Source organism: Pomacea canaliculata, linkage group LG2, assembly GCF_003073045.1.
Source record: "Pomacea canaliculata isolate SZHN2017 linkage group LG2, ASM307304v1, whole genome shotgun sequence".
In the NCBI taxonomy this organism is placed as follows: domain Eukaryota; kingdom Metazoa; phylum Mollusca; class Gastropoda; order Architaenioglossa; family Ampullariidae; genus Pomacea; species Pomacea canaliculata.
In genome coordinates this window covers 39935900-39960764 of record NC_037591.1, presented here as the reverse complement: position 1 = coordinate 39960764, position 24865 = coordinate 39935900, and the positions used below count along the sequence as shown (strand labels likewise).

General features: G+C 40.0%; 2 protein-coding genes and 1 long non-coding RNA gene across 5 annotated transcripts in view; 1 reads left to right on the top strand and 2 right to left on the bottom strand.

Moving 5' to 3' along the window:
- Positions 1-5365, bottom strand: part of LOC112557539 (low-density lipoprotein receptor-related protein 4-like) — a 28165-nt gene extending 22800 nt beyond the window's left edge. For 2 of the 3 annotated variants that reach the window (XM_025227478.1, XM_025227477.1), the window contains exons 1-8: positions 5281-5365; positions 4548-4622; positions 3931-4118; positions 3555-3711; positions 2140-2376; positions 1433-1601; positions 795-928; positions 346-505 (exon numbers count right to left, since the gene is read on the bottom strand). In XM_025227478.1, the coding sequence (XP_025083263.1) occupies positions 346-505; positions 795-928; positions 1433-1601; positions 2140-2376; positions 3555-3711; positions 3931-4118; positions 4548-4617 (1115 nt within the window). In that variant the 5' untranslated portion in view covers positions 4618-4622; positions 5281-5365. The remainder of the gene's footprint in view (positions 1-345; positions 506-794; positions 929-1432; positions 1602-2139; positions 2377-3554; positions 3712-3930; positions 4119-4547; positions 4623-5280) is intronic. The other variant, XM_025227479.1, reaches the window with a different exon arrangement.
- A 451-nt stretch (positions 5366-5816) lies between these two features.
- LOC112557541 lies at positions 5817-7094 on the bottom strand. The gene is made up of 2 exons (XR_003097968.1): positions 6913-7094; positions 5817-6363 (listed from the first exon to the last, which is right to left on the bottom strand). It is a non-coding gene; the product is annotated as an uncharacterized LOC112557541 (long non-coding RNA).
- An 8754-nt stretch (positions 7095-15848) lies between these two features.
- LOC112558221 (low-density lipoprotein receptor-related protein 4-like) lies at positions 15849-22023 on the top strand. The gene is made up of 14 exons (XM_025228552.1): positions 15849-15979; positions 16318-16392; positions 16746-16930; positions 17206-17362; positions 17794-18030; positions 18162-18330; positions 18684-18817; positions 19096-19255; positions 19565-19689; positions 20003-20097; positions 20319-20369; positions 20716-20766; positions 21048-21106; positions 21637-22023. Exons 1-10 carry the CDS (start codon positions 15976-15978, stop codon positions 20020-20022), a joined length of 1266 nt encoding a protein of 421 aa, XP_025084337.1. The 5' UTR covers positions 15849-15975; the 3' UTR covers positions 20023-20097; positions 20319-20369; positions 20716-20766; positions 21048-21106; positions 21637-22023.
- Positions 22024-24865: the final 2842 nt, after the last annotated feature.

Genomic DNA, 24865 nt, shown 5'->3' with positions numbered 1-24865 from the left:
TAATTAATTTAATTAAGTAAGCTATTGAAATCACTGCGGTAGTCACAAAGTTGTCTGTCATTACACTTCTAAGTACTTCAGACTCGTACATCTGGTTACCATGGACTACACTGTAACAAACACACACACACACACACCTCTTTATATTAAATAAAATTTCCATTTAATCCACTTATTTAATTCAGTGTCTGATAGAATATGGTGATACTGAACAAAAAGTAACATCTTCATGCACTTTTGCCACAAGAAATAAATGGAGACAATTCTCTCAAGCGTATCTTTGAATCTTTGACACCGACGACTAGAGAGTTGTCATTAAATTATTTACTCAAACACTAGAATTACATTTTCATGCCCCAATCTGTAATGAAGAGTTCGTTGAGATAAATGTCCAGACCAAACATATGTCTCCCTGGAAGGAAGGTAATGACTGAGACATTTGTGCCCTCCAGGTCTGTCCAGCCAATTTTGTCCGCGAATCCATCTGCCCAATAGAGCCTTCCAGCTGCACACACGCACACACGCATACACGCACACACGCACACACGCATACACATGTACAACGCACGCACACAAGGAAAACCAGGAATATAAACATCTGCATGAAGATATCCGCTAAGTGATGAGCACGAACCCACCACAGAATTTGTACGATGCATCTGGTAAGACAGCGATTTCTGGTAGAAAAAATCAGAAATAGAAGAAGACTGGCCTTCTGACATTGTAGGTTGAGGCGGTCAAAGACAGGATGAAACTCTTTTACATCGGACATGATGAGTAAGAGTGAGACTCACCGACTGTGTCCAGAGCCAGACCGTTTGGCCAGTGCAGGTACTGGAACCCTGACACCAGAGTCTTGCGTCCAGTGCCGTCATAGTTGGCTCGCTCTATTCTAGGGGTGGCGCCCCAGTCGCTCCAGTACATCACCCTGCCACCGTGCAAACGCCAAAAAAACTTCTATTCGCGTTTAGCCTTTGTTTAACAAGGTGCAGACAGACAGACAGACAGACAGACAGACAGACAGACAGACAGACAGACAGACAGACAGACAGACAGACATACAGACAGACAGACAGACAGACAGACAGACAGACAGACAGACAAACAGACAAATAAGAATAACATTTAACAGAAGAAATTTTGATTTAGTTTAAGATGTTACGTCTTCCAAAGGGTTTTTCAAATTTGATAATTATTGAGGATGAGAAGACAAGTGTGTGTGTGTTTCAAATAGAGAAACAATCAGAGACAGAGAAAGTTGTTCAGTTGTTAAGAATACCGATCCTTATTATTTTTTATTGACATATGGACTATCGTCTCACAGTGAAGTGTTGTCTGTTTACTTTTTTTCTTCTGTACAGTCTCTAATGATTTCTATTCAGAAACTGAAAAGTGTTTATCGTCAGACGTTCGCTACAGGCAACATCATTACCCATTGAGTTTGTCCAGTTCTATGGCCCTAGGTTCATCAAGGTTGGAATCAACGACAACTCTGTGGTGGTAGCTGCTGATGGCAATCATGGCAATGATGTTATTTCCTGCATCAGTGTAGAAGATAAGCCTCGATGCTGAATCCACTGCAAGTCCATCCGGCATTGCCTCTGGATGATAAACATTATTTTTCAATCTGAAATGCTACTTTAGAGAAAGGTAACCATACTTTGCAATTTTGTTTCAACAACATTTCCTATTGCGAGAGGACATGATGAGTTGAGGTCAGAAAGACTTTCTATTACTTGAAATCTCAGAACCTATGAAAGAGATTCAAAGAGTACTTTTAAAACTTACAATTCCATAAGAGCTGAAGTATGATGAGAACTGGAGTTAGACAACGCAGCGGAAAATTGTGAACAAATTCGCCTTTCTTCCATAAAGGTTCCTAGATGTCTATAAGCACACCCTTAATTACTTTATTGTGAACTACACTGATGCTCAGGTATTAATCACTAAGAAAAAAATTGATGAATTTGTGAACAGCTTATGTTTTGAATAGAGATAGAAAGAGTAGGTGTGTGTGTGACAGAGATAAAGAGAGGAGAGAGATACAATGTGTGTGTGTGTGTGAGATAGAGAGAGAGTATATGGGCGTGAGAGACAGTGTGTGTGTGTGAGAGAGAGTCTGTGAGACAAGGAACTCACGAGGGCCAAGATTCCTGACGAGGCGCACGCCACTGCCATCGAGGTTTGCGGAGCGAATCGTCTTTTCAATGACGTCCGTCCAGTATAGTCGACCATCCACTGGGTCGTAGTCGATGCCAATAGGGTTTGACAGGCCGTCTATTGGGATGACGAAGTTACTTCCGGTGTCCACGTCCATGCGGTGAATGGCATGGAGATACGTGTTTGTCATCAACAGAAACTTCTGGGGAATGATTCCTGAACATAAAATCACAACTACTATGTTTATGACTTCTATGGTCAACCTGCTCTAGTGGAAGCTCGCAGTTTAAAACACTTCTGAGATGTACGTGTCTGTATCACACATATTAGAGCAATTTTGGATAGGTTTCCCACACTGGTTATGCCAACAGTGTATTACGTCACGCTAACAGTGTATTACGTCACGCTAACAGTGTATTACGTCACGCTAACAGTGTACTACGTCACGCTAACAGTGTATTACGTCACGCTAACAGTGTACTACGCTGGTGCACTATTCATGACACTTCAATCAGAGCGACAGGTCAGGTTACTCAGACGTTGAAAGTCTGCATTTCTCGTGCTAGTGGCAGTTTTTCAGAATCACCAGAAATGCAGACTGTCTCTCATTCTTTCTCTCTCTCTGTGATCGGTGTTGACTGCAGGCAATGTGGAAAATGATGTACCAAAGTGACGTAGTATACTCTCATCAGCGCTCGTTGATCGCAGGTGCGAATCGCAGCGGATAATTAATTAACGGGTTCTGGAAGCTGAAATTTACTGGTTAGTTTTATATCGCCTTTATGTACTGACATCTGAAAGGTTAGTCTTTAAAATGGAGAGACACCTTTACACCTCATCTGATTGACACCGGTCTGCAATGGCCGCTCTGAGGATGCTTGTAAACAGCTGCATGCACACATCCTCTCTTACCACTGACTGGTATCATCACGGAGTAATAGAATTTCGTGGTATAATCAAGGGACCGAACTGAACTGAGGATATTGCATACTTATCTCCCTTCTATCACATCTGTCAAGATTGAGTCTTGAAGCGTTTTTTTTCCTTTTGAAATCCATTCTCTTCTTCACAACCACAAAAGTCTTTTGCGGAATGATATATTGAGAATTAATCAGAATGTACGTGGAGTGCTGAGCAAAGTACAAAATGCAATAACTTTAAAGGCGTGATAAAACATTATTTATAGGAAATAAAACCCACTTTAAAAGAGACATCGGAAAGAGGCAAATATTATTGAAAACAAAGGCGAAATAAGTCCGTTACAGTCTCAGCATTATAATGACCTACACACAAACAGAACATGTTTACAACGTCGCATAAACCTTTCTCCCTCGCATACGCTCAAGCCAGAATGTCGGTGATTTTGCGATCAGAGAGATACTCAAGACCCGAACCTGTGGAGTAGGTCGCCTGGAAGCCAGGTTTGGACACAGAGGAGTCAGAATAGAATTTGACCCACAAGGTGTTCGCCATTGACCTTACTTTAGGAGGAACTGTCGTGTTGCAATAGGTACCCAGAGTGGGGGACGCCACAGAGTCGCCTTCTCGAATCTTTGAAGGAAAAGAAGAAGTTTATGGACTATTATTTATGATGAATTACATGTACTTACTTATTTTCTTATGAAACATCAGCGAGAACAACGAAGAAAAGAGACTGAGCTGCAAGATACAATTTGCACTTATCATCTTACTTGTGCTACACTCCATGATTCTGTAATGTGTAATGTTACTGTATAGTGACTGTGATGGGCTATGATCACAAACCATCACCTGCACGTAGTCATGGCAGGCACCGGAAGTGGGGCCAGGCTCAAGTTGAAAAGTCACGAATGTCAGGGTCACGCGACGCCCAGGCGCCGCTCGGATGATGTAGATGCAATCTTGATTGTCGGGGTAGCTGCTGGGATATGATGGCGAAGAAAAGGAACCAGAAGGCTGCGTGAACGTCCCTCCACAGCCTGCGGACAAAACAATTACACGATTCATGCACGCACTCAAACGCACTTTCTCCAAAGTTTTATCAAAGACCTTCTGATCTTTAAATGAGGAAATAAGTGATAAGACCTTAACCCAGGTATCTTGAATTATGCATCCTAGGACAAGGAGCTATAAAAATTATCAAATGTATTAAATCCTTTAGGATAATAAAAATTGTCATTGATGCAACATAATTTAATGGAACTACCCACTATAAGGGTAAAAATTAACCACGAACACTCAACCCCTTCAGCAAAGCAACTATTTTAAACGAAAACATTGAATACAGAACAGAAAATTAGCCTCGTAATACAGGGCAATCGTACTTTAGAGAATATTAGCATTTTATTTAGTGGTGCTAGGAAAAGTATGTTTTCAGATTTTGTTTTTAACATAAATTCACATTTTACCTCCATATTGTTGCTGAGAACTGATTCTGATGATTGTGGTTAAAAACAAGATTGTCTTCATTGGTTCCATCGTCACTAGAAAAAAATATTAGATCGCTTAAAATAGACAAACATCAATAAAAATAAACAGAAGAAAGTTTTAAGAAAGAAACATTTGATTTAGTTTTAGATGTTACATGTTCCCAAGGGTATTTAAAACTGTTCATAAGAATCAGTTTATCTCTCTCTGTGTCAGACGTTTTGTATCTTCATAACCAATTAGTTTTATAACTTAAAGTATCTTCATAATTAAGACTAGTTTCATATTTTTGTGACAATACCAATGACTTCCGTCAACAGGAAGAGGCTTCGTAACCTCTCACCCTTGTACCAAACTTTAGATAAGTCCGAATCTCATTCTACTTTTGTTTCGGTGACATATTGTACAAAAACGACTTTATGTAAATCACTATTTTTCTCTGTTCCTTCCTGAATGCTTGAAAAGTCATTTTATTGTAAAAGAATAAATAAAAATAAATAAAAGCAATAAAAAAGCGTCTTCTTAGCTATAAAGAAACTCGATCGGGTTTTTTTTAAACATCAGAGTATTAAAAAGTTTATATGTGATGGATAATAGTAGCATTAAATTTGATCGATACTTAAAACAAATAAGATAAATAATAAATAAAACAACGGAGAATTGTAAATAAGAGAAACAAGAAAAAAAAACCCTAATTAACTAATTGCGCTGTACCTCTTCAAGCTGCTCTCAGCTGTGGAAGTTCTTGAACTGAACTGTGTCCAGGCTGCGTTGCGTGGATCTCTTGGCTTCTCTACCAACAAGGAAGGTGGGCCGAGTGCTTGTATTAAAGGCTTACTGTCCAAGTTTTAAAAGTAGAATAGTGTATAAATAAAGAAAGTAATATTTGCTCTTACTTCTGAATGCAAATTTTTTTTGCAGGCATAGATTTTGAGATTAAGCATCTTGCAAAATACAAAACGAATGAGTATTCTGTTTTGGATGGCGTGTTTTGTAGCAAACAAAAGACGATTCGTTTCGCTTTGAAGTCAGTTTTTAGGTAGCAATCGCAATAATAGAAACAGATTATTCACTCAGTTTACGGGTCAGTATTTTACAACATGAAAACATCAGTCCAGTGTTTTACAAATGCCAGAAACCAAATTATTCTCTAAAATTGTGAGGGTGATTTTGAAAGTACTATCTTGGGACTGAAAAACAACAAAACAGCAACAAAACAAAAAGGAGAAAAAAAGAATAAACTTGAGGTCTTGGGTCAGATTAGCAATGTTTTATTTTGCAGAGAACAAAATCCAGTCGTTCATAAATAACAGTCGTCTCTGGTAAAACTTTAAGGAAATGCATGGTTGAGTGAAAAGGCGTCACGCGGACAAACAGGAACATCTTCTCCACCAATGAATTGTCCCATGAGAACCGGAAACATGCGGATGTCACGAAGTCACTCAGAAGTAGGTTGAACGAATGAATAAATAATTTTGTGATAGACGATTAAGTAACTGGGTAATTATAATGAGAGGCTGACCAATGGGACCGTTGGTGTAGATTTTTCAGAAATTTCCTATTCAAATGTTATAGGAGAGGTTTCTAAATGTTTAACTTGTGACTTTCTTTTTATTTTTCTTTTACAGTTTTGGGCTCAATGTGCAATATTCTTTTCCTCTAAAAGCTGATCTCATATGTAGGAGTTTAGAGACAGTCTTTTTGACAGTGCTCGTGTCCTACTCGGTGTTAGTCACCTTCCCTAAGGGATGAAGAGTCTGTGCAAACTCTTTGCTGTCTCCACTCTGTCCTTCCTCCCTAAAGAAGGTAAAAACGAAAGAAAAAATAAACTGCTGTCAAGTTGCCACGCATATTTTAATTTAATAAAAACATGCAAATCTGAAACAATTGGGTATAAACCCAAGCAGCAAAACTTCCTCCAAGCTTACGGACAAGAAATTGAAACAACGGTTTCTTGTGCACTAGCAGCACTACACTGAGTTTATTTATTCACCACCTCGTCCATACTTTTCCAAAGGACTTCTTTACTCTTTATGCAGGCCATTGGTTATAGGATTTATACACATACACATACACATACACATACACATACACATACACATACACATACACATACACATACACATACACATACACATACACATACACATACACATACACATACACATACACATACACATACACATACACTATGAAGTTCTGAATACTTCTGTGCGGTTGGATGCAAGGTCTGTGATTTTAGTCATAAAACAACACAAAAACACCAGGTTCATCAGCTGACCATGCCAACAATGAGTAACAGTGCAACCATAATAAAATTAGGCCATGTCGAGGGGATTGACTAACCTTTGAACTTCATTACTCTTCTAGCCTTTGGACCATGTCTGCCATAATAATAGTTATTTGTGTAAAATTTGAAAGTTGGCCATACTTGTTAAAACATTGCTTTAAAGTTGGTCAAGTGATTGAAATTGAAAGAGAATTGTAGGAGGGGTTGGGAAGGCATTCATTTTTTGCATGAACAGGTCAGCTTTGATTGTTATGGTTTTAAAGAGAACCAGTAAAAATCTTTTTTGCATCAGTATTTTGACAGTTAATAAAAAGTGCATGATGAACCTGCATTTTCATTTTTGCAAAAATTATCAATTATGACAATAACAATGTCGATTAATAATTGTAACTTGGAAAGTATAGAAAGTTATGGTGGGGGCGGGAAAACCCAACAAGAAATGTAACAAATTAGCTCTTGAACGGAAGCAAAAGTTGTTGTAGCTGGTGAGCAGAGTCTCCAATCATTTGTTGTTCCTGCTCACAACTGCGCTCATCTTCTTGGCCTGTTCTTGGTCACCTGTAAATGTAACATCACATCCATTAAATCTTTTGATCATTTATTACTTCTTTTAGATAAGAGCAGTGATTAAGACAGATTATATTGGTTTCTGAAAAGATGTAAGATAAAATTCCAGATTTCTCTTCCCTCACCCCGCATGCAAAGTAAGAATAAAAGCTACTTTAAATTACCATGAGAACTTTGATTCAAGCCTGAGCAATCAAGATTACACCCTTGGAACAACAGTGAGAACATAAGCTGTTTACTTCTTTCTACAGACACTGCTTTCATCTGTTCTAGCACAGTCATTCAGAAATACAGAACATCAGTTATACAGTTGTGAATGCCAGTGTGTAGCTCAGAGGAAGTGTGTGGTGTGGGTACTTATGGGCAATTCAGTGTCATCAGCTTACTCATGAGAGGAACAGCCATGAACGCTGATAATATCAAACAGGATTTGAACTTAGAGTGTGAAGAGCGCACGTGCTAAACAGGAGCAGGCAGGACCCATGACTCATCTGACAAGGACAAGACTGAATATCATCTACAATTACAGACAGGACACAAACATGCAAATGCGAGTGAAGTCAAGCACGAACGACAACATCAACACCAAACGTTACGCCGAGTGTCTCGAGCGGAGTGTAATGGTCTATTTATAGAACGCCATTACTGATGTTGTTACGTTGTTACAGCTGATACAAACTTCACATCTCCTGAGTCATTGTATAAAGTAGCATTTGTATTTATTGTATTCGGTTTATAAACATACATTCTCTTTATATTTGGTTCCTTTCTGTGTTTTCTTCGTTTAATATGATTGCTTATTTTTTTTAATAGTTCATATGTTATTTGTTTGTTTTCCTGTCACTCGCATGCTGTCCATGTTTCGTTCTTGTTCTTAAGCGCTAAGGGCATACTCCTTAGCAGTGTGAGTATGCGCTTTACAAATGTTGCATTTTATTATTATTATTATCATCATCATTATTAATGTTTATTTGGATGTGCCTATATGTGGGCACATGTCTACATGCATGAGTATATTTGTATACATGGATGTGTATGTAGTTGCATGTGCACAGGCTTGTGTTTACTTTTGGGGCCAAACATTTATGTGATACACAAAGAAATCCGTCACGGACAGTTTAAGGGGAGACTATAAGGCGAACAACGTTCGACACTGCATCCTGGAGTTGCCGCCCGTGCAAAGCAGAATGACGGTAGAGGCAGTGTGTGGGTGTCACACTAATGAAGTCTACAATTTGCACAAATATCTATCGCCCATTGACGCACACTGTTCCCTGGTAAACATGCAATGGCAATGGAGGCTCCAGTGAGAAACTTAGTATTCTGTTCACCTTTACTCGACATGCCACCCGTCACTCCATGGTGGTGTCCCCGTCGCTGGACTATGAACGTGCTTGTATCCGTTACTCGACGGTAGTGCGCCTATCCCCATTACTCGACGGTGGAGTTGCTCGTCCTGAAAGGCCATATATTTTAATGTTTTGTTGTGATTTATTTCATCCGACTATGAATGAGATGGTGCATCCTGGAACACAGAGTTCAGATAAGCGGCACGTGCAGATACTGACGAAGTTGATATAATAGGACATTTTCTAACATTTCTTTCCTCTCAACCGAGCCCATAGTTTGACATCACCTCCTTCTCCGATTCCCCGTGTTCTTCACAGATGATTTCTACCCGCCTTCTAGTTAAAGAAAAATATGTTATGGGAATAAAATCTTATCAACTAATACTGCGGATGGGAAGGAGGAGGAGGAGGAGGAGGAGGAGGAGGAGGAGGAACGTTGTTTGAATAATGGAACGTCTTGTGTCTGAAGTGTCAGGTTTATAAAAATCCCGAAATAGAGGGCTAGGTATTACTGGGTAACAGTAGGTATCAATACCTGTCCTCGCCTCTTCTTTTGGGGTTAGTTAAAAAAATCTGTGTTCTAAACCTCTACCTTACAACCACTCACTTCCGCTTCTTGTGCTGCCTCCAATAGTACAATCATCCTCACAGAATGACGGGGGTCATCAGATTTGTAACTGTGTAGACGATTGGCTACTGCACTGACTACGGCTTTTGGTTTCTCGTGTCACCGCAGCTAAACTTATTTTCTCATCCTTCTTTTCCGAGTGTTATTTCTGATATATACTTGGCAAATCACCGTCAGTACTGATGACTTTTTTTTCTTTAAATACTTATATATTTTCTCTCCCCAATTACATCTTTATTTGATTATCTCGCTTTTTTTTCGTTTCTTATTCTTTCTTCCTTCATTCCTTATCTATCTGCATGAAAGAACTTTATATCCAAATCCTACCTGCTTCTTTGTGGGCAGATGAATTTGTGTGGTACGCATTGTCGTGTATACGGTAACAAAATTCAGATAATACAAGGTCCCAATGTTCTTGCCAGCAAGTGTCTCAATGGCTACACGTCCGTATAAATGTATTTTCTATAATAACTTACAATAACTAAAGTACACCTTGCGTCGGTACTGTCTTCGTAGTCATCAAGTGAAGTCGTATTTACTCTTCAACGATAAGATTTAACAGTCACATTTCTTTATCATTGAGAAGAATATTAAGATTTAGAACATACTCAAGGTTTAGAGACTGCCGAAGCAGAGGTCAGAAGTATAAACTCTTTGTATGGGACATACGGGTCACGAGACATAAAAGACACAAAAAAAAACCAAGGTATTGCTTTAAAGATTTGCTTGAAACATGCTTGTGTGTCCTTAACAAACGAGGAGCGACTCCGGATGAGAGTGAAGTCTCGGCGGGGGACATTGCCCTGAATGTGGACAAGTCCAACAGTTGTTTAGTCCCCAGTTAGCACCTGCTTGCGAAAACGTTTGGTTCGAACAGGTTCTATTGCTAGTATCTAGAGCTTCGCCGACCACAGTGTTTTAAGAAAGAAAGGCACAAACCTACATTCACTGTAGCTTTATCAAAACCCTTTTCAGATTATTGTAATATTGACTATTTAGATATTGAATATTTAAATACAAAGCTGGAGGAGACAAGTTAAACATCGTTCAAACCTGAAGGGCGCACACAATGGCTGATTCGATACTCGTACGACGCAGCAAGTTTTTCCGCCTTTGACTAAGTTGTGGAGTTGGGTATCTGAGTGCAGAGAAGACGAGTCCTGTCATTCTAAAAACTGGCCATGAGGGATCATATAATCCCCCCTACCACCATCACTGCATGGGACTACTTTCACCTTTCACCCGAAATCCTTTTCTCAAAATTTATAACTATAAAATTGAACAGTATCGTGCCATAACAGGAAAGGAAAACACGAAGATCTTTAAAGAAACAATTAAGAAAATAAAGACAATTTGCTAGGAGAAACGTGTTTGTACAACATGTTGCACAGAGCAAACACTCACTTTACAAGCAGGCGCGCAAAGAGGCCAAAGCTGGGTCAAAGGTTAAGCAGAGTCGCAAAGGATTGTTCTAGATTGTATCAGACACCTGTGGCTAAGATGGCTGAGTAATTACAAGACACTTGCTGCCACTGGTTGGCTAAGTCATTAAAGACACCAGCTCCGTAAACCGTTGAACTTTGACACTTTGGGTTAAGGTGTCAAAAAAACAAACTGTTCTGATGGTGATCCTAAGTTCAAGACAACATTAAAAGTAAAATTTTCACTCAATTCATTTTGCAATGCTTATGTTTAATTTTTTGTTCACTATTATTACTTAATATTTCGAAGAGATAAATAGTCACTTCTAAAGTCACCATTGGTACAAGTGTATTATTTTTTCCCTCCAGTTGATCCCGTTTTAAACAGGTACTTGACCCTTTTAGAGGTCTGTAAAAGGAGAGGACATGAGGTAGAAAAACGGGTACCGCCCTCACAAAAAAAGATGTGAAAATAAAATGCAGTCTTTTACACTTCACTGTAGACAACCACAAGGCTACAGGAGACCATAAACTTTTTAGTCGAGAAGATACTTAAAAAGATTTTTTGTTAGAGAATCGACTGCTCGCCATATTCCGCTAAGTGTTATAAACATAGTATTTATTCATTACCTATAATAACTGGCCAAGCATGAAGTGTGACTCCAGGATTTTATTCTTTTAATGTTCGGTTGGTCTGAATGAGATTTCGCCGCAGCCATTTCCATTTGTTTCCCAGTGAAAGGTGTGTGGAAATTATCATAACTCCACACTTTATGGATTGAAAACCCCACTCAGTCATGTGTGACAACAGAAACTGTTTGAAGTCTGATAAAGTCGTGACCTGAACACGACACTAAATTGTCCTAGGGGTAGATGGGTGAGAATAATTGTATCGTAGACAGGGGAATACCCGGCGTTTCCTAACAAAGATCGTCACAAATACCTTGCAAGCAGGTCATCAGGACAGTTTGATTTTATCTCTCTCCCTCCTCATGACAATTCTCAGCTATCTGACCATGCATGTTGTCCGGTTCTCCCAAATAAACAAACAAATCTTATCACGTTGAAAAACTTAAATTCAACAGAGATGAATTGTGTGTATGCGAGTGCGCATGCGTGCATGTGTGTGTATGTGTATGCGAGTGTGCATGCGTGCATGTCTATGTGTGTGTGAGTGTGCATGTGTGCATGTGTGTGTATGTGTGTGTGAGCGTGCATGCGTGCATGTGTGTGTGTGTACATCTGTGTGTGATGTAGGTGTTCTTAAAAATGGTCTAGATGTAAGATTGCTATTAAAAAATATTTTTCTATGATTCATAACTTTTTCTTATCGTGTAACTAGCCCTTGATTTGTTTATTGTTTTGTTTATTTTGTATCTAAGCCCACAATAATTGCTAAAAACATTTTGTAAGGTGAGAGAACTAAAGGGAAGATTTTCTAGTGAAATGATGCGTCAGCAGGGTCTGTGGTAAGCAACTCACCTCTCGCCAGGTAAAAGTAAATTCTTTTCATAACTCTGAGCTGCCATCAACCTTCCACCCCAGGCAAGTATTAAACTGGCGATGCTACAGTGTACCTTGGCCATAAAGATGTCTGATGACCAAGAGACGGTTTGTCTCAAGAGGACAGGACATGGTCGACTCATGGTGACAAGGTGCTGGAGGTGCAACGACACCTGTCCGATCTTTCTTCGCGATAACCGCGCTACTGAAACATGTTTCCCTCCGGGGCCCGTAGAGATCACTGACCTGCATTTGTAGCTGCCGCGGGTAGGTGCAGCTGTCACATCCTCCAGCTCCTACCCGTTCTCTTCCTGGCTGGAACATTACGAGACTGAGCTAGCACTCCATGACCTTTGTCACAGACTCTCTAGCACGGCGAGCTCGTTAAACATCTCAGGAAAAAGCCGGCAACTTTGTGAATTACAAACTGAACGCATAATTGGTTTAGCAACATTGTAATTTGTCAATGATGCCAGTGATTTAGGTCAGCACATAGATGCATAAATGTGTTTGTAAAAAACTAAAAAAAAAAAAAAAACTAAAAAGAAAGTGAGAGGAAAAAAACCCCCAACTAATAGAGTTAGAAGAAGCACAATGACAACAACAAGAACAAAGGAAACAAAGATAAAGGAGAAGAAAGACGAAGAGTTACTGTTTTTAGTCACAGCTCTTTATAGGAAGCTCTCTAGCCTAAAGGCTAGTGCACTTGGGGGTTGTGCAGAAGGCTGCCGGTTCGAAGCCTGCTCAGATCAGCGACTGGAAAACACATCTTTACCCCCAGCGACTATATTTCTATGGGAGTCATTGCCTTTTACCCCATTGTCATCCTTATGCTTTCATACTAGTCAAGATACGTTTTGCTTTTTTTTCTTTGGGGCAACCTTATGAAATCGCTGAGTCATAGTTAGCCTTGCATAGTTTCGACATCAGTACAGAAGCTTCACCAGAAAACACTAAAAACAGATTTATTTTAGGCAAAAGCAGATGTGTGATCAGATGTACACGCGTTTATACATACAAGCAAATACATAAAACACACACACAGCGTTAAAGAGTGAAATGTTAGAGATGTTACTAGCAATGGACAGGAAGGGTAGGTGAGTTACCTTGGCCAAGTTAACGACAGGGAACTCTGAGTCCTAGAATATTGCAAGGGCCATAGACTCCCCTTATCCAATTCTCTACACCTCTACAAGTAGTGTAGCTTGGCAATTGCGAGGTATCCTAGTTCATAACCAAATCGACATCATTCAGGTGAGTAGCTCAAGTAGGGCGGGGAATAAGCAGCAAATTCTGTCCCTGTTCTGTGCCAAAATGTCAAGAAATGCAAAGAATAGCTACAGAATAGTCCTACCTCTTCCCAAACAAAGAAACAGCAAACAGTGCCAGAACTACAGAACCGTAAGTCATATTATCCACCCAGTCATGTTGAAAGTACTACACAACCGTAGAGCAGTTGCTAGTAGAAAAGAAGGATGGCTCAAACCGGGTAGTAACATGATTTAGTAAATGTTTGATTTTTGCTATAATATTTTCCCCATCCCCCGTCTACTAACGGAACTCTTCTGCGCCAAACCACTTTGAAGCTACTGCTCTAGGTCTCGTCCATTCACTTTAATATATATATATGAATTTATATAGAAGTACATATGAACAGGTACGTCTATTCAGAATATCAACCACACTGGAAAGTAAGAAAAGCTCGACCTCAGCATGGAAATAATGACATCCTTGTTCACTATGAGATGACGTAGTAACTTCCATCTTGTCACTTAGCTGGATGAGCAGGTAAACAGTTTGTGACCGCCACGCTCCTGTCTCACGCGCGACTCACGTGCTTGACGTTTGTCACGTCAGCAGTGCAATTTGTTTTACGTCGCTTTTCTTTGTGATTTGCCTTCTGCCACATGTTGAAACATTGACACATTGACACATTGGCACATTGACACATGGACACATTGACACATTGGCACATTGGCACATTGACACATTGGCTTTTGCGTCTCAACTCACTAACGGCTTCTATCTCCTGTTTTTCCATCTTGCTTTGGATTTTTTGACTACTTGATGATGATGATGATGATGATGATGGTGATGATGATGATGATTACTATTATTATTACTATTATTATTATTAAAATCATACAAAATAAGTTGCTAAAACTCATCCTGTATCACCTTTAAGACGCGTACACACGTCTGTACGAACTCGACCTTTGTGAACTTCGAGGACATTAACGACGAAACACTGGATAACATGTCCTTTTTCTCTTTCCCCCCTCCTTGCCCTATTTCTCTCCCCACCCCTCATACTCAATGTTCTTAAAATATTCAAACCACAACCATAAAATTGTCAACAGTCAACAACATCCTCGTATCCAATCGCAGTCTGTCTCCACCTTGTGATTTGCATACATGTCATGAGAGCAAAGAGGTTTTGAGTGGATGTTGCAATACCTCAAGTAGTTTACTTCCTTCCACCTAAAATAGGACCCGGGCTACCCCGACAGACTAATGTGACAGACGCTATCACTTCTCTGAACCTTTCTAACATTAAATCTTTACTCCGAGGTTTTATGTGTGAATGATAATAAAACACTAGAGGCACTGACGATGGGAAGATAAACTTTTAGATGGAAGAAGACGAACTCTATACAAAGTGATTGCCCAAAACTTTAATAGCTGTAGATGTATCCATGACGAAAATTCTACGTTGAATCAAGATAACAGAGTATATTAATGTAAAAGAAGTATAAAATAAATCTGTTTGAAAGAATTTATATTTACGTAGTGTTTATTACTATAAACTGCTTTGACTTTTTAGCTGCAGTATAGTTTTTCTTCAAGAAGACATAATATATGGGTGAAACGTTTCTGAATTTATTCAAATAACATCTGATGATGTTAACGACATGTTGCGGTAGTTGATGGCGCAGTCACTAAGCACCATCACCACAACAATGACCATCGAGTGTCGAGGGTTCGCATCTTGGCTTCCGCAATGCTTCCCTCTTTACAGTATGGTTTTCTCCGGCCACTCCGGTTTTGATGTGTGTTCGAGTGCCTGTACTTTAAGTCTGGTTATTACATATAAAGCTCTACTTAAATGTTCACTGTACAAACAATAGACCATATACAGTTCTATTTCCCGTGATACCATACCATCCTAAAGAGTTTTGCTCAAAACGTTTTCGTTAGAAATTAAGATTAATATTTTTATTTATCAAAAATGTTAAATATGAAAAGGATCTGATCGAGTTTAAAGAATACGTCAAAACTTATTATTATTAAGCAGTTCAACATCACAAATCCTGCTTTGGCATCCTGTTGACACACACCCGAGTGAGTATGAGTCATAAACAAGTCATAAAATGTGTTTGATGCAGCGAGTATACACTGATAATGATCTCACTGTACCATGCAGTGTTTCTACGATTTCTGTTTTTCATTTGTCCAGTCAGCCTTTGTAGAAAGGCTGCGTTGTGCGCATGCGCCAAATAGCAGGTTAATGTGGAAACAATAGCGGAGCTGCCATTGGCTGGTTAGTCCTATATAAGGGCTGCAGTCAGGAGGCTGGCAACACAAGGCAGTCAGCTTCACAATTGTCTTGAGTCTTGGAAAGGACCTGGGTTCACTCCACTGCAACTCTTGATGGGTAAGTGAAGTATTTTTCTTTCATCCTCCTCCTCATCATCGTGACGATTGAAAGTTATCTGCGTTTAACTTATCACATCAGGGCAATAGAAAAGTGTCACGTGCAGTGATGAAGCATCTCCATTGTCCTCAATTTTGTTTATAGTAAACCTTCATATTTCATACATAGGTCACAGAAATCACGAACATGTAGAAAGAAAATTTTTTTTTACGCACATCCACCAATCCCAGCAACCTATCACGCTGTCTTATTTTTTCGCAATGCTTATATTCAGATTTTTAAATTTTGTGTCATCTATCGGCAATGTAAATCAGAAGAAAAAGTTATTTATTTTGCAGTTAAACATCCTGGAATGGCGATCCTACTTCTTCTTTGTATGTTGGCTGTGGCGGCAGTCCCAGCACAGGCGCAATGTAAGGATGGCGGTCACGTGTCTGTATAATATTATATATACTTAGCTTAGTCTACATAGTTCCCTTGGCTTAATCAAAGGCAGCAAAGAGTGGTATGTACCTTATGTCCCACATGAGAATGGGTCTGAGTAATTGTTAGACACTGGAGGTAATGACAGCCAGAAGGAAAATAAGCAGATGGCAGGAGGAATAAATCCATGGATTGATGTTTTAGATGTATTCATGTAAACATGACTGTCATTATGGTCAGCAAAAAGAAGCAGAGAGAGGGGAGCATGCATGAATATTTGTACTCAGTATATATCGAAAGTAAGAGAGAGTGCATTACTGAGACGAATATTATATACTTTCAGCATGCAGCCAAACTTTTACTGCTAGAAGCGGATTCGTGTCGTCTCCGTCATACCCGAACCCGTACCCCAACAACCAGAACTGTACCTCCATCATCTGCGCCCCAGAGGGACAGCGCGTGACCATCGTCATCTTGACCTTTGATACACAGTCTGGCACCAACGGCTGTGACCGGGACTATGTTCAGGTCAGGGTCGTTTTCCTCTCTCTAGTCATCCGTTACTTGAGGTCATTATTATCAAATCGGCTGTAACTAGGAATATCATGCGGGAATGTCTGTTTTACGATGCGCATTATGAAGACATGTAACGCCATCTTTAAGAAGAACCACTCTGTCTTTTGGTCTCTTTGTGAAAGAGAATGTATATGTACAGGAGATGTGTAGGTATAAAATATAAATATGGAGATTATATTATGTTATATAATTTTCAGAAAAGGAGGTAACTTTTCTTGTGGTCACAGATTCGAGATGGAAGTTCAGCCACGTCGCCTTCCTTGGGCACTTACTGCAACAAGTCCATCCCTGCGGTGTTCAGGTCCGCCTACAACTGTCTGTACATCAAGTTTGTATCTGATTCCTCTGTATCAGGGACTGGATATTCTGCTATTTACACTACAGGTACGGCATTTCTGAGACGATTAGTTCTCGCAATAACAAAGCTCCACCTTCTCTATGCCTTGTAGTGACAGCTGACCACGTGCAGCATTTCTCATTAATAGAATAATTATATTTTACATTACACTGGACCAATAAGCTAAGTTCACCAAACACATGAAGTTCCGAGTAATGTAAACCTTAGAAAGACTGGACAATTATATAATATGATGTCTAATAACGTCCATATTTACTCTTGTACCAATCCAGTGTCTTTAATTCTTAGTTAAACCACACTGAGTTTCAAGTAGAACAATAAATTAAAAAATATATGTATATATCAGTTGATTGATTACAATTACGACAACACCAGTGGACTGAGCACAGTTAGGATAACACCAGTTTGCTGATAGTGCATCTCATATCTTTAGTGTTTTTATATTCTTTGTTCATAGGATTCAATCAACAAAAATTTCTGCTCACGGCCAACATACTTGTGGGCGCCATTCACCGCCTCGATCTCGACACCGGAAGCAACTTCATCATCCCACTGAGCGGCGTGCAGAGCCCTGTTGCTGTCGATTACGACTATGTCGAGGACCGCCTCTACTGGACAGATGGGAAGGAGAAAACGATCAACTCTGCTTCCCTCAACGGAAGTGACGTCAGAGTGGTCCGCAATCTTGGCCCAAGTAAGGATGTCAGCATGAATGTATTATTTTTGCTTCCGCTCAGGAGGTGTTTAATGTATGTTATGTTTGTGTTATGTTGTGAACCGTACAGATGCTGACTTTACACGCTCGTTGCCCATGCTGTGCTCCAGGCGCAGTGCCTGATGGTCTCGCTGTGGACCAGAAGTCCAGGCTTCTCGTCTACACGGATGCTGGCAACAAGCTCATTGCGATGATGACGATGAGCGGCAACAAGTACAAGACCATCGTCAACACTGGCCTCAACAACCCGCGAGATGTGGAGCTGGACAAGCGCAATGGGTGAACTTTTATTATGAACAAAATTTGACTTACAATGAGATGCAGTTTCCCCTTATGTGTGTGTGAGAGAGAGAGAGAGAGAAAGAGAAAGAGAGAAAAAAAGAAAGACATGGGATGCACTGTGGAAATCCACTAATGTTAGTGTATAAGAAAGTACGATAGAGAAAGAGATATTGAAAGGGTTAGCCGAGAGATAAATAAATAAATAAAAGTTTTCTGTTTGACGATAAAGTTGGAAGTATCAATAATAAATGCTTACTGAACAAACGCTTCTTTACAAATGTATTTTGTAGTACCTATGTACTTACACGCTCCCAGCTAACCAGACCAACTCTTATCTTCCATCCAAACAGCAAGATTTACTGGGGCGACTGGGGGGTCTCCCCTAAGATAGAGCGATGCAACTATGATGGCACCGGCCGGCAGGTTCTGGTCTCAGCAGCTCAGGGCATCGGTTGGCCAAACGCCTTGGCCCTGGACCCACTGGGTGAGACCTGCTCCTTGTTGATATTCCTACCTTATTGTTCCTTCCTGTCTTCTCTTTTTCCTTTGCTTGTTTTCAGATTTGTCTCTTGTCTTCTTGTTCCTGCCTTTTTTGAGTGTTGAGATATGTGCTCCTTCCACAAAAATCTGTATGAGTTAGAATTTTATCTTTTCTAGCGTTTCGTATTATATACATGAACTTAATATATTATTAATTTTTAATAATATTTCATATATTAACATTTACTTATATATATATCTCGTTTATTTTTGTTTGCGAAGGTTTGACAGTGTTCTGGGGAGACGCTCAAACAGACAAGATAGGTATGACGAACGTTGAGAACCAGACCACGACAGTGATTGTTTCCATACCCTCAACACACATCTTTGGCATGGACCTTTACAAGAACAATCTTTATGTCACAGACTGGGGGGCAGCAGGGTAAGAGAGTGCAGTGTCCATTGTTTCTCCTTTTACTTTTTATTAATCACCCATACACTAATCGACTTAAGCAATAGCAATAAAGGTGAGTGAGTATTGTAGCTAAACCACAATCAAGAGCCGTTTGCTTATTACACAATTACTTACATGTCGGGAGTGTGACCTCCTTGACCGAAAATATTGGTTGGGTGGAGCTGGTCATGATAAATACTGACAGCTCAGCATCTGTAGTAAGAGGTGCAGTGACAAGTTGGTTGAATGGTGGTGTCTGTACATCGAAGGATGCCAACGATACTTTCTGTTCAACAGTAACCTGGGGCTGACCTCAGCCATTCACCGCATCGCCAACAACGGAACTAGCGCAGCCACCATCGGGAGGGTCCTCGGCCACCTGGCGGACATCGTAGTGTATGCGGAGGATTCCGTGGACAGAGGTGTGTGTGTATGTGTTTCTCTGTGTGTGTATTTCTCTCTCTCTCTCTCTCTCTCTCTCCTGTGTGTGTGTGTGTGTGCACATTTTGTGTTGGGTACAGTTTTGTGTGAGAGTGTTGATTGACGATCTTCTGTACAGCTTCTTATCAGAACAGAAAATACTTTCTAATGTACGATTATTTTTAGTTATTTCTGCCTCTCCATCAGCTCCACAAATATCATAAAAATAATTAATGTTGTTTGTAGTACAATAACAACACTTATAAACATAGACCATCACCCTGAATTTGTTTTATTATGTTCAAAAAATTTCAGCGCCAACGGCTGTACTGTGAACAATGGCGGATGCACTGACATTTGCATTCCACTCCCAGGAGACAGCAAGAAGTGCATCACTCCAGATCCTTCTGGTATGTTTAGTTGACAAACAACAACAGGTAGAAGTGAGACATGGTGCGTAGAGAGACAGATGAATTTGTGAAAAGACGACAGGAAAGAAAAAGATCTCCTATCACTAATACATTGTTTGCTGCTAACAGTAAAGTTGTGTTTAGACATATGTTGTTGTCTTGTTTATTGCCAACAGTACAGTTCTACTTTCACTTTTATCTTTAAACATTTTTCGTTTCAGTTCCAGCTCCAGGCCGCCGTAGAAGAAGGTCACCTGAGAACATCAATGAAGGTACTGACTTTCTCAACTAGACACTCTTTTACAATTAAAAAAACAACAATAATAGGATTGATAATTATGTAACGGAGAGGTGCAACTTGTCTTAGCTTTGTCATGGAAATAAATTATTTGTAGCCAGAATGATAGGGTATCATTGCCCTTTGCATGTTGAAAGGTGACTGTATAAAACGATCCTGAATACAATAGTTTGATTAATTAACAATCGTGTCAGACTTAGTTTGTTTTAGAATCACTGTTCAGTTCATTCCACCAAGTGATATTCTATTATTTATTTCACCAAGTGATATAATTGTATTATTTATTTCACCAAGTAATATAATCCTGTAATTTTTTTCAGTTATCACGACTCGACGCGTCGCAAGGAGCGTATCGGAGGGCGAGGAAAATGGTACTGCATCATCATCATCATCATCATCATCATCATCATCATCATCATCATCATCATCATCATCATCATCATCATCATCATCATCATCATCATCATCATCTATGTAGCATTTCTGCCACTCATGTGAAGCATAATGTGTTGTCATACTACAGTGAATGTAAATGTTTTATTACATACAAACATAAGTAAATCAACATCGCCTGATGACATCTCACTGTCAGAATAGTCCACTTGGTCATCTAACAGCTTGTGGATGGTTGTAACACTTGTCTCCCTTTCAGGTGGTGTTGTGAAGTACTCCGGTGAGGTTGACCTCGGTATCCTGTCCCCTACAGATTAGGTAAGAAATGACAGGAGATTGAGAGGAGAGGAGAGGAGAGGAGAGGAGAGGAGAGGAGAGGAGAGAGGAGAGGAGAGGAGAGGAGAGGAGAGACATACAAAAGAGAAATTTAAAGGGGAGAGAGAGGGAAGAGACACAGAGAGATGAAGGAATAGGGAAGAGATTTAGAAGGAGAGAGAGAGAGAGCAGGAGAATAGAGCGGTTTTATTTGTCAGCACATGAGATGTTTTATGTAACACATTGTAAAGAGAAATGTTGTAAATATAACTCAAGTAACTCTACGATCGGGCACTTTTTCAATATTTTACAATCATTAGATAAACACACGAGCTTTCTTGCTCGAGCTCACGTCTGTACGCATCATCTGCACACACAAGTAATCAGTATGCTCTGTGTGTGTGTGGGTGTGTGTGTGTGGGTGTGTGTGTGTGTGTTCGAGGCTGTTACACTAAGACAAGTATGTCCTTTATGACATGGTCGTGTAGCCCAAGTTTACAGAAAACACACAATGACGAGGCTTCTCTTTTCAGACAACACCCAGCCCTACTTCACCCCTGCTCGGGACACCCCGGTGAAGACAACCTTCAGAAAGACCCTTGGAAAGTCGTCGTGTTTACTCCTCCTTAGACCTCCTTCACACTTTTTGTACTCCACCATTCATGAGTTCTCCTTAGAAATTTCCCAAAGGAGCTTGCTAATAAATCTTACGAAAGGAGATGATTTTTTAAATAAATTTTCCTCACTGTTTCATTTGTTTTTTCACCGTACAATTCAGAAATGAAACTTTTTTAAAGGCTATGTTATTCTGTTTTATCGTTGTATTTATCTCTATTAATAGTGCATATCCACAAGTCCACATTACAAAATTGCTTCCTATTTGTTTTTTTTCTTTCCCGTCTGTAAAAATAAAGCATGAAGAAGAAAAATCATGTTTGGATTTTGCATTTCTTTCTGTCGGTATGCCCTGTCTGCTTTCTTAAACAAGCAAGCGATTTTCGAGAAACGACATAAACATCTAGTTATCACCAGTCATCATCAGTCTACCCTGTCAACCAGTCATCATCAGGCTACCCTGTCAACCAGTCCCAATCAAACAGTCATCATCAAACCAGCACGTTCATGAAGTCTAAAATAATGTAAAATGTTTAAGATAAATTTCCATTTCCCAATAAACCAGATGATATTTTTCTCTCTTTTCTCATTATAGGTGTTCAAATTCGTCAAGTCTGTTACTAGTTCCAACTCAGCTGGGACATAGTAAAACTAAAAACTATAAAAATTTAATTACATTCAAGTAAATATAGTAATTGTTCTAAACACCACGATGCCAGCTGATAATCCCGACTACAGTCCGGCAAGTTGTCTTCAGAAGACCAGATGGAGAAAGTAAGACACGAGGACTTGCTGAGCCCCTGCACTTCCGGTGTGGGGTTAGCCATGTTCTCAGTGGTGTCCCTGTGAAGTACACTGATCAGGAAGGTTGGGTACCGCGAGAGGGCGCTGTCACACTTCTTAAACATGTGTCCAGCACATTTTGATATCTAGGAAAAAACGAACAAAAATCAAAACAAAAACAAATCAAAGTGACCACACCACTAATGTCAAACTAAAAGGTTTACAAATGCTACTTCTACCATCAGCAACTTGACAAGAGTTCACATACATCTTCACGTCACGTCACGTCACGTCACGTCACGTCACGGTCTGCTAAACACTAAGCTGCTGTACGCGGCGAGGAGGATCTTGTCCTCGTGTCTTTGGAAGTTTCAAAGAACAGCTGAAGCCCAGGGTTTGCGTTCTGACACGTTCATAGTAAATGCTAAAGGGCAAAGGTCGAGAGGTGAATAGTGGCTGGTTCATGGCGGGGTTAAGGATCGTGAAGAAGATTTGTCAGGGTTTTATTGACAGCGGACGAATAGAGAAAGAAATTTCGAAATACAAATCAACAATAACATGAAATCGTTCAAGAGTACATGGCTTAACCTGCTTTGTGGCTGTTGTGATGACAAGAACGAGCAGACGAGCGGAATGACAATGACAGAGGACAAGTCTGTGTGTAAACTAATTCCCGCTGAGAGCAGGGCGTGTGACAGCGTGTTGTTGTGTGCGTCGTGCGAATGAATAACCGTCACCACAGGCGGGCGACGGGGATAAAGGACACTTTGTCCTGAATTACACTCAAAAGCCTGAACTGTGGAGGACTGACAAGTCAGTGAATGTTCTCCATGTCTATTTTCCCGAAAAAGCATGTTTCGACATTAGCGAGCGTGGACTGATGTCGTCTGTGTTGTTGGTGCAATCAAAGTAGTTCTCGCAGAGAAAGCGGTTGTAATGTCATCACCAGGAAGCTACCCGAGGTCGGCAATGGGTAAATCAGAGGTATTCCAGTTTGACCTCTGAGGGTGCAGACACTAAGGTGTAGACAAGTGCGACAGCCAGTAATGTTCACAACCCAAAGAACAAGCTGCAGCCTCTGTTAGGAATCGTGAGGCTGGAGGAGACGACCAGCGTCCAGAAGGTGGATCTCGCCCTCGCCGATCACGTCGGCAGATAATAGTGGCAGCCAGCCACACGATGGAAGAACTAGGAGAATGATAATCATCGCCTTAAACGTCTGGAAGAACTGAATGTTATATCGAGCTAATTGTTAACCAAAAATTTTCACTCGATTGAAAGCTTGAAGTACTAAATCCCCACATTTTTCTTTCGATTGATTTGCCCAATAAAATAATTATAATAATGACACAAATGACCAAGACGACGACGACGACGACGACGATGATGATAGTAAATTATCTAGCCCAAAGATCCCTCCGACCCTTTACCCGTTTTGGGCTTTTAAAAGTGCTTGCGAGGGTGCATTGATACCCGAGCTTTGATTGGTCCGTGAAGAAACTAGGAAGTAGCGCTGTCAGTGCTGCCCTCCTGTTCATCTGTGTGACCTCTCTGTCCCCCTCTGCTCCACTTCTTAATGTCGAATGAAAAGTGCGCTGGGAAGGGGTATAGAGCTGGGAAAACATTCACCTTCAAAACTAAACAAACAAACAACAACCACTGCTCTACTTGCAGGACGCATGCACTAGCTGCTAACATTAGCAAAGAAAAGTTAATTAAGTAATAAGTTCCGTTTGTATCTTGAGATAAATTCCTCATAAATTAGTGAGGCTGGTCATCCCTATGCTTTTTGCTACCAAGGTATTTAACTTTTTGCAACAAAAATAACAGATGACGGGAAATAGAAAATGAGACGAAATAAAATTATACAGAAGTGCTAAAGAGTGTAGTATTTTTAATTTTATATTCTTTAATAAAAATGGTTTAATTTTTAGGCTTAGAAGCTCACTTGTTTTCAGTGAATATATTACTACTTGTTGTATGAAGTTGAGAGAATGCACTTTACAGTGATATACTTTGTTTCATGATTTATCTTCCAATATATTGTTACATTAAAGAAAACAGAATTTATTGTGCGTGCTACAAGAAATGAAACTCTGAAGAATTCTTCTGATGATAGAATTTCTGCCCACAACCTTTCTCATCATCAACAACAACAGCAGCAGCAGCAGCAGCAACAACAACAACAGCAGTAACAATAGCTCGTCTGTAGAGCATCTGGCACAGCCACATCACCTTTACTACATCGGACAATGTGTACAAATCCCTCGTAGCACCCATCCTGCTCTACGGATGTAGAATTTGAACTCTGCTCGCCGATATGGAGATGATAATATAGATAACTGAGAACAAGTGCCGGAGGAA